We start from the raw sequence: 9336 nt of genomic DNA, 5'->3' as shown, positions 1-9336 counted from the left end.
TTCAATCATCCGGACCCAACACTAGGCGGCGATCTATGCACAGATATGAATGTCAGCAGCCCTACATGCCAATAACAGATGCATACTGGTAAGTAGCATTTGCATTTCATGTGCTCGTAGGAGGTCATCTCTGCGTCGGGGAGTTGTAGCAGGGCATCTCTTCCTTCGTTGACGAATCTCCCCCACAACCCGGCTCCCCAGTCTTTTCGCGGAATCCGGTGGGAGATCTTGGCTACCTTGTAGGCTTTGAACCATTGCTGGATATCGTCGTTCCGGTAGTACGACGTCTTTGGGAATGTGGACCTTGGTGTCCGTAGGGCGGACGGAGCTCTGGTTCTCGGGGACGCCGAGGTCCCTGTTTTGTCGTCAAATCTCTAGTTCTTTTAAACTGCGCTCATGTTCGTATGCTAGTTTCTTCTCTTCCAGCTCCCTCTGGCTTTTTTTTTCTTCTCGTTCTTCCCGTAGCCGTAAGTGTTCGAGGGCTATCTTTTTTTCTGCTACTTTTAGTTCCCCATCTAAGCGGAGTCAAGCCAGTTCCAACTCGTGGAGCCGGCTCCTCTCCCGTTCTCTGGCCTCCTCGGAAGAGAGGCCCGCTCTTCTTTCTTCTTCGGGTGTTGCAATTGTTTCTGTGATCTCAATGCTTTCGTTTTGGGGTGGGGGCGCTCCTGTCTCCACCAAAGACTCCAAGGCGTGCTTGAGGTCGTCTTTGGTGCTCAGTCCTGTGGTAGCGATGCCCAAGTCCATGCAGAATTGTTTTAATTCCTTGTGGCTGTATTCTTCTAGCCGTTCCATCTGGAATTTTGCGGTTGTTCCGGTCTCTTTTGTCGTCATTGTTGCTGTGTATCGTGGGGTGAGTTACTCTCCGTACGATTATGCGTTGGCTCGAATCGCGCCGCTGGCCACCAATGTTAGACGGGGACCCTGAGGGTCGGCCGAGCAAGGTGGAGAGGCCTCCTGGCGAGGGCCCTCTCCTTAGATCGGACGGACGAGCAACCACCCCACCACAGATGGACGCCACACAAAGATAGGTTCTGTACACTTTTATCGGTATTCTTAGGCAGGTTAAACGTGACGATACAGCAGGACCAGGATACGATGATCCCTTCAATTCTAGTCTCTGGGGAAAGGGGGTAGCGGGACAGTCTCAGTACCGGTCCGGTACAGGGGTAGCTAGTGTATAGCTCTCAATCCTCGAGCTGGAGGGTTCGCAAGTAGGGGCCGCGGCAGCGCCAGCAGGCCTACAAAGATGGTTCACGAGGATGAGACGCGGCAGCGCCAGCAGGCCTTCAAAGGTGGTTCACGAGGATGGGCTGCGGCTGCGCCAGCAGGCCTTCAAAGATGGTTCACGAGGATGAGCCGCGGCAGCGCCAGCAGGCCTTCAAAGATGGTTCACGAGGATGAGCCCCGGCAGCGCCAGCAGGCCTTCAAAGATGGTTCACGAGGATGAGCCGCGGCAGCGCCAGCAGGCCTTCAAAGATGGTTCACCAAGAGGAGCTGCGGTAGCGCCAGCAGGCCTCCAAGGATGAGTTTGTCTCGGTGTCTCTCGACTCCAGGATACAACTGGTTTCCTGCTCTGGAGCTACCCCAGTTATAGGTCTGGCGCCCTTTGATGTCCGGACCCTCGCACTTGGAGATCGGGGGGTCCGGGATGAGGGAGTCCAGACACCCAGCAGGGGGGTGGAGCCAGCGCCCAGGGAGGCTGGGGGCGATCGAAACCAGGCGGAGGGGAGCCATCGACACTCCTTCTCCTATTGACTCGCCAACTGGTCTCGTTACCCCCTGGGTGGATGGTGGTGCCTCGATGTCGGGGCCTGGCTGGGCCTGAGGCTGAGGTCGACCCGAGGCCACGAGGCCTGGTCGTGGAGGGTCCAAGATGGCGGCTGGGGCGGGGACGGTGGATCGGGAAGGGACCCGGGCCAGCCGAGAATGTTGTGGTTACGAGCCTGGGTTCCGTAGGGGACGAGCTGGGGTTTGACCCGGCGGGCTGCAGGTGTAGTTCTTGTCCGGGGAACAGGGGTAGTAGTAGTCCGAGACCCGCCATGCGGGAGGGGTCGGGCATGCCACGAGGCCTGTCCAACAGTGTCCTGTTTTACTGCACCCGGTACATCCAGGTGCAGAAAAACCTAACAACTGATAATCAGGTGGAATAAAATGAGCACATGAAAGTACGCCTTAATTTCATTGCCCTTGATTCATACTCTGGACCATAGTTGAGGGATATGTCTAGGCATAGTCCTCGCAATACACAATAGATTTGTGTGCGGCAGAGGCCAAAACTCAAAAGTCAGGATACCAGATACAAGTAGGTGGTAACTCAGGGCAGGGGAAAATGCCTGTTGTCCATGGAGGGGAAATTCCCGTCCCAGAACTCTAGATCAAAAATTAATTAATAGTATCCTTTTTGAAATATATGTTTGGTGCCAGTGCATATGACTTTAATTTCTGCCTTTGGGATTCTATGTTACAAGTTCATAGGGTGCATGTATCCTTTGTGAGCTTAATACCATGTTGACATTTCTATAAATCCTCACTCCTACATCCAAGTACTCTCAGGCTACCATTCTACACTCTGCTCTGTCTGAAAAACAGCTCAACATTTTCAAAATTCTGCAACTCTGCATTGATTTGGCTTGTAAATTATATTTTTGGAAATTTTCATGTATTAACTATTTAATTTTAATACTATAGGTGATTGAAATTACTGACAAAGAAAGCAAGATTTAGCACCAGGCAACTGAAGTCAGTGCCATAAGAAGGATTATTTTGAAAAACTGAAGGACATCCAGCATTCTACGTTTAAACAATTTCCAAAATCTAGGTGTGGCGATGAAGTGGGAGCTGAGGAAAGTACTATACCTGTAAGTGAAGTCTCTAATTTAGTATTTCATTAACCCAGAGCAAAGCCATATCTGTGCACAGAATAACGTTCATCTAAAACATCATGTAATTCCAGAGAGGAAGCACACACTGCATAAAAGAAAGTTATAACAAAGGGTTTCTTCTGCAGACCATCAAGGAAAAGACGCTGAGAGAAGACTCCGAAGCTGACACGTTAACAACCGAAAGATTGGAAAATCACCTTTGTTTAACAACCGTTTTTAACCAGTTACACAAGTTTGAGACTATCTGCCTCTGGGTAGAGACCCACTCTGCTCACTCTTGCGAAAACCTTAAAAATTCACCACTTTATTGTGTTCATAACCATCTCAGATTGTTTCCTTTTTATTGTGTACTGTTCTGTAAGTCTATGTAAATCGCCTCAACATTATCTGCTATGCGTGAGTTATATGTAAAACTGTTAAAGGTAAAAATTGATTAAATTAGCACAGTTGCGCTATAGCTAATGTAAATAAATCCTCGTCCTCAGAACTACAAATCTTAACCTTACTCCAAACAAAGAAAGGGTAAAAGGAACTGATGTTCTGAGAGTTGTGATCCACAATAGTACTGTGCACGTTCTAACACCCTCAGTTACTGCAATTACGTCAGTGCAAAAAGGTACTTATCATATTAATGATTAGATATCAGACTAACACCTTATCACTGCATTGTTAAGAACCTATACAAATAGATTTGAGAAAATCTTCAGTCACAAAATAATTTGCTGCCGGATAGGCTATAACCTAAAGACTATTATCTGCTTGAAACATTTCGACAGGTGTTACAGGGCTGCTTCCAGACATATTTTGCTCAATTCAAGTGTTAAGAAGATTACACACAGTTTCTTTTAGAGATAAATGCTGAACAATATCTAAACAAGCCTGACTCTAAAATCGGGTTCACTCTTACCGTGGCATATAAGCAAGAGAAAACTAAACGTTGAGATATTAAGTCTAAGTATACACCTTATAAAAACACAGACTGTGAGAACAAATTCAGTGTTCAAAACTGCCACAATCAAGGCAAAATAACCTAAGTTGGGGAAAAAAGTTACATGTGCCAAAAAAGATACAGCCATACATCTCATCTCACAATTTTGACAGAATGCACACTGGGGGAAACCACTATGAGTGCGAAGTATGCCAAAAAAGTTTCAGGCGTAAATCTTATCTCACTGAGCATATGAGAATCCACACTGGGGAAAACCACTCTCCATGCAAAGTATGCCAAAAAAGTTTCAGGCGTAAATCTTATCTCACTGAGCATATGAGAATCCACACTGGGGAAAAACCTTATCAGTGCTCTGAATGCCAGAAAAGCTTTAGAGTCAAACCGAGTCTATATCTACATGCATTAACCCACTCTGTGGAAAAACCTTACCAGTGCTCTGAATGCCCAAAAAGTTTCTGCCGTAAATCTAAACTCACTGAACATATGAGAATCCACTCTGGGGAAAAACCTTATCAGTGCCCTGACTGCCAGAAATGTTTCAGTGACAAAAGAGGACTCACTCTACATACAAGGACCCACACTGGGGAAAAATCTTTTCAGTGCTCTGAATGCCAGGAATGTTTCAGTGACCAAAGCAGTCTCACTCGGCATATCAGAACCCACACTGAGGAAAAATCTTTTCAGTGCTCTGAATGCCAGAAATGTTTCAGTGACCAAAGCAGTCTAACTCGGCATATAAGAACCCACACTGGGTATAAACCTTTTCAGTGCTCTGAATGCCAGAAATGTTTCAGTTACAAAATCAGACTCACTGAACATACAAGAATCCACACTGGGGAAAACCCTTATCAGTGCTCTGAATGCCCAAAACATTTCAAACTTAAATCACTTCTAACTGCACATTTGAGATTCCACACTGGGGAAAAACCTTACCAGTGCTCTGAATGCCAGGAATGTTTCAGTGACCAAAGCAGTCTCACTCGGCATATCAGAACCCACACTGGGGAAAAATCTTTTCAGTGCTCTGAATGCCAGAAATGTTTCAGTGACCAAAGCAGTCTAACTCGGCATATAAGAACCCACACTGGGTATAAACCTTTTCAGTGCTCTGAATGCCAGAAATGTTTCAATTACAAAATTAGACTCACTGAACATACAAGAATCCACACTGGGGAAAACCCTTATCAGTGCTCTGAATGCCCAAAACATTTCAAACTTAAATCACTTCTAACTGCACATTTGAGATTCCACACTGGGGAAAAACCTTATCAGTGCTCTGAATGGCAGAAATGTTTCAGTGAAAAACGCTTTCTCATGGTGCATATAAAAGCCCACACTGGGGAAAAACCTTTTCAGTGCTCTGAATGCCAGAAAAATTTCCGAGACAGAAGACGTCTTTCTCAACATACAATAACCCACACAGGGGAACAACCTTATCAGTGTTCTGAATGTCAGAAATGTTTCACAAACAAATTCAGTCTCACTCAACATATAAGAACCCACCGTGGGGAAAAACCTTATCAGTGCTCTGAATGCCCAAAAGATTTCAGACTTAAATCACTTCTAACTGCACATGTGAGATTCCACACTGGGGAAAAACCTTATCAGTGCTCCGAATGCCAGAGATGTTTCATTGACAAAATGAGACTCACTAAACATACAAGGATCCACTCTTGGGTAAAACGTTATCGGTGCATTGAATGTGACAAATGTTTCAGTGAAAAAAGCAGTCTCACTCAGCATATAAGAACCCACACTGGGGAAAAACCTTATCAGTGCTCTGAATGCCACAAATGTTTCAGTCAAAAAAGCAGTCTCACTGAGCATATAAGAATCCACACTGGGGAAAAACCTTATCAGTGCTCCGAATGCCAAAAATGTTTCAGCCAAAAATCTCATCTCACTGAACATGTGAGAATCCACACTGGTGAATAAAATTATCAGTGCTCTAAATGTCAGAAAAAATTCAGAGGTAGAGATGGTTACAAGCGCCATAAGAAAACACACCATCAAAATAATTCAGTGCTACAAGTGCCAGAAAAGCATCAATTTTAAACGCAATCTCACTCTACATGAGCAGACGCACACAGGGGAAAAACATTACCAATGCGATGAATGCCAGAAATTCCTATTTGATTGGCACAGCCTCACTAACCATAAGCGACTCCATACTGATGAAAAACCTTATGAGTGCTCTGAATGCCAGAATAAAATGTAGAGAAAAACGCTATCTCACCATGAGAAGCTCCACACTGGAGAAAATCCTTATACCATAAAAGCTTGTATCTGAAAGACTGTTCTGCTTCATGAGAGATCCCACTCTGGGGAAAAACCTTATGAGTGCTCGAAATGCAAGCAAAGTTTTGGTTACGAATTACTTCTCACTTGACATGAGCGAACTCACACGGGGAAAAAAGCCTTATGTGTGTTCTGAATGTCAGATAAGGTTTAGTCTTGAATACAATGTCACTTCACAAGAGAGAATTCCCACTGGACTAAAGCCATACAGGAGGGGAAAGCCAGAAACGTTTTACTCAGAAAGGAGATCTCACTAAACATGAGAAATGCATCCACACCAGGTGAAAAGTAAGGCGTACCTTGAGATGCAGAAAAGCTTCTAACAACCTGACTTTACATGACAGAGCACATATTGTAGTTGCAATAGGATTCATCAAGAAACTCTTACAGGGGGGAGGAGCCAAGCTCACGACCGTGATGGCCGCATTGTAGCTCGGCTCCGTGAACCTTCCTGCCTGAACCGTAAATCCTGTACTTTATCCTGCCCCAAGGAGACACATTCGACGGAATATGGGACTATGAAAGGCTGCTTGCACTCACCGTTTGTCCCGGGAGCTCCTGAGTGTCGCGGATCTTGAGCTGTGCCCTTGTTTGCTCCGGAGCCTCCGTGGCATGCAGGCCGGGGACTCGCCTGCGACGGTCAGCCGGAGCGGGGTATCGACGCCGACCCCTGGTGGAGGAGAGGAGTCGGCTGAAGAGGCCATTGTGCGGTTGGACCGGTGGCGACTGACCGGGTCTGGTGGCCCGGGGGCCCAGCTGCGGGGTGCTGCCTCCCTCGGACGGGGGTTGACCGTATAGGAGGCTTGTCCCCCCTTTGTTCTCCAGTCCGGCCATCTTGAAGCCCTTCGCCCGGAATCGGCGGGCGGCGCCCATGAGACGGTGGCGCCGGCTACCCCCAGTGTCTTGGTGACCCATCTTTCTGCACCAAGATTGTCATTAGCGGGATCCGGCGAGACTCCGCTGAGCCTTGTTTGACGGCCCGGATCGGGGTCGAGGACCGTAGCGGCCTCATTGCGCCGACAAAATGGCGGTCGGCGCCCTGGGTCTCGGACCCGTTGGGGGCGGCGAAACTGGCCTGTCGAACTGCACGTTGGCTGGAGAGTGTGGGAGTGAGCCCACGATTGGCGATGTCTTCGCCGCCCTGTGTTCCTGGCGCACAACCATGGCCTTTGCCGCAGCTGTACAGGATAGCGGTTCTACCGCCGGGCTTGCTGGGCCGCCCCCCATGTATGAGGCCCGACCGAGGGAATGTGCTGATTTGTCTCTCCCGGCTGTTGAAGGGAATGCGACCGCCGTTCATCTGAGAGTTCAAATGTCTGTTGCTTCGAGTCTACAGGAGGTTTTGCTTCAGGTGGACGTGGGAGAGGGCCCCACGACAGGGTCCGTCCAGGTCAGTTTCGCTGGGGTACCCGGCGGTTTTTTGACTCTAAATGCTTGGAAGGGGTCCCATGGCTGTTCCGTGGGGGAAACCTCCCCCCTTTGGTCGGCGAGACTGTACCCGCGCTGCCTGCTGCTCCTGACGTTGCTCTTCGCCAGTCTGGTCCGCGGCTGCCACTATCTGTATTGCTGCTCGAGACTTGGATCCCCTATTTTGCACCCTTGGCCTGCTTTGTTCCGATCCTATGCACACTCCGTGCCTAAAGTACTGGTCAGGAGAGGACAGGGGTGAGATGAACTCGCCTCGGCGGACTGCTAATTAAATGTAAATGTAAGTGTATTTGAGCTTATATAGCGCACAGCTACCCGCAGTGGGTTTCCCGGCGCTTGCTTAGGGAACCCGTCCTGGTATTCCCCTGTGAGATAACCCCGGCAGGGTATCCACAAGGTGAAAGCCAGGCATCCCGCAGCAAGGGGCCGTTGTGGAGATTAAGCAAGCTATTGCCCAGAGTCGCAGAGAGTGAACCCGTGAATCGAGAAGGCACCGGAGCGAGAATTATCGAGTCTGTGGAATTTTTAGCCCAAGACCCGCCGAGGCGGGGAATTGAACCCTGGTCCAGGGCCGATCTCAGCTTCCGGGTCTGCCGCCTCTAACCCCTGAGCCACACTTCTCCACTCAATTAATGTGTGGAGATGAGGACTGCTCGCAGCTGTAACAGTATGACCAATTCCTCTTCATTTTCCTGATGTTTGAGTTTGTGTCGATTTCATCTCGATGTGGGTTCTAATTGTGTTAAGGTGGGGGGTGGGAGCTGACGGTTCGATTGCATATCTCCTCTCCCACTGGTTTTTTTCTTCCCGCTTTCCTTCCTATTTTTGTCTGTAGTGTTCTTTCTTTACTTTCTGATTCTTCTGTATTTCGGGTTCTACTTAGGGCGACAGGCACGCTGCTGGGGGGGTAGGCCGTAGCCTTCTGCAGGGGTGCAGGGTGGTGTGGGTGGGATAGGGTCTGTATATTGTTCGTTTTTTCTTAGTTCTATGGCTCTTTTATATCCCTTTATCGGGACGCTATGTCCGCATGCATGCCCCAGGGGGTGTTCGCTGACAGTGTAGGACATGATTTCTTCACGTTAATGATAATGATAGCACACTTACACATCCTACTTGCCTCGATTCCGATTGTGGGTCTTGAGTATTGTGTGTCTTATCTGCCATGGGGCGCATGCTGCGGCGCTGCGTTCTTTCTTCATTGTTTTTCACATTCCTTCTTTTACCCTTCCTTTCCTTTTCCCCTTCTTTGGGTTAGTATAGCGGATGGCTATTTTTGTGTTGCAGTTCTGACTTCTTTGATTGGTACTAGCACATATTCAAGTGGTGACGGGTGGACGGTGGGCAGCGGTGGGAACTTTGTGCGCCCGTAATGTGTTGTGGCCGGCCTGATTGGTTGTAGGCCCGTATTTGTACGTTTCTGCCTGCACGATAAAGGTTTTCAAAAAAAAAAAAAAGAAAAAAAAGAAACTCCTACAGGATAACTTAGGTTGCCCACATGCAACCTCCAAAGAAATTTCAGGCCTTGAATTTTTTTTAATTGCAACAGAATCCACAATTTGAGTATCTGAAATTTACAAAACTCTTAAGGTCTTTACTTGATACAGAGAAGTGTTAGTGCTTGAAAAAATCAACTAATTGTCAAAAAAAACCACAATATTAATGTCTTAAATTTTACTCCACCCAAAAGGTTTCTACTCACTCTTGTTTCTTAACATATGACTGATTCTATATTTTCATGGTAAGATTAAGCCTAGGCGGAGTTCCTCAATGAAGAACTCT

At 47.6% G+C, this 9336-nt stretch overlaps 1 protein-coding gene across 2 annotated transcripts; it reads left to right on the top strand.

Annotated features, from left to right (window-relative positions):
• The first annotated feature begins 3984 nt into the window (after positions 1 to 3984).
• LOC147666185 (uncharacterized) lies at positions 3985 to 5766 on the top strand. 2 transcript variants are annotated; one of them, XM_086949228.1, is made up of 2 exons: positions 4147 to 5031; positions 5116 to 5766. In XM_086949228.1, exons 1-2 carry the CDS (start codon positions 4147 to 4149, stop codon positions 5764 to 5766), a joined length of 1536 nt encoding a protein of 511 aa, XP_086805354.1. The 2 variants fall into 2 exon arrangements, with proteins under 2 accessions (XP_086805353.1, XP_086805354.1); XM_086949227.1 differs by having other exon boundaries at positions 3985 to 5766.
• Positions 5767 to 9336: the final 3570 nt, after the last annotated feature.

The sequence above is a fragment of the Lissotriton vulgaris genome, unplaced genomic scaffold, assembly GCF_964263255.1.
Source record: "Lissotriton vulgaris unplaced genomic scaffold, aLisVul1.2 SCAFFOLD_865, whole genome shotgun sequence".
Lineage (NCBI taxonomy): Eukaryota > Metazoa > Chordata > Amphibia > Caudata > Salamandridae > Lissotriton > Lissotriton vulgaris.
The sequence above is the reverse complement of the archived record's forward strand: the minus strand, read 5'-3'. Positions and strand labels throughout refer to the sequence as shown.

Excerpts from the sequence above, each read along its gene's own strand:
- LOC147666185 (XM_086949227.1), top strand. The coding sequence starts at position 3,985 with ATGCACACTGGGGGAAACCACTATGAGTGCGAAGTATGCCAAAAAAGT.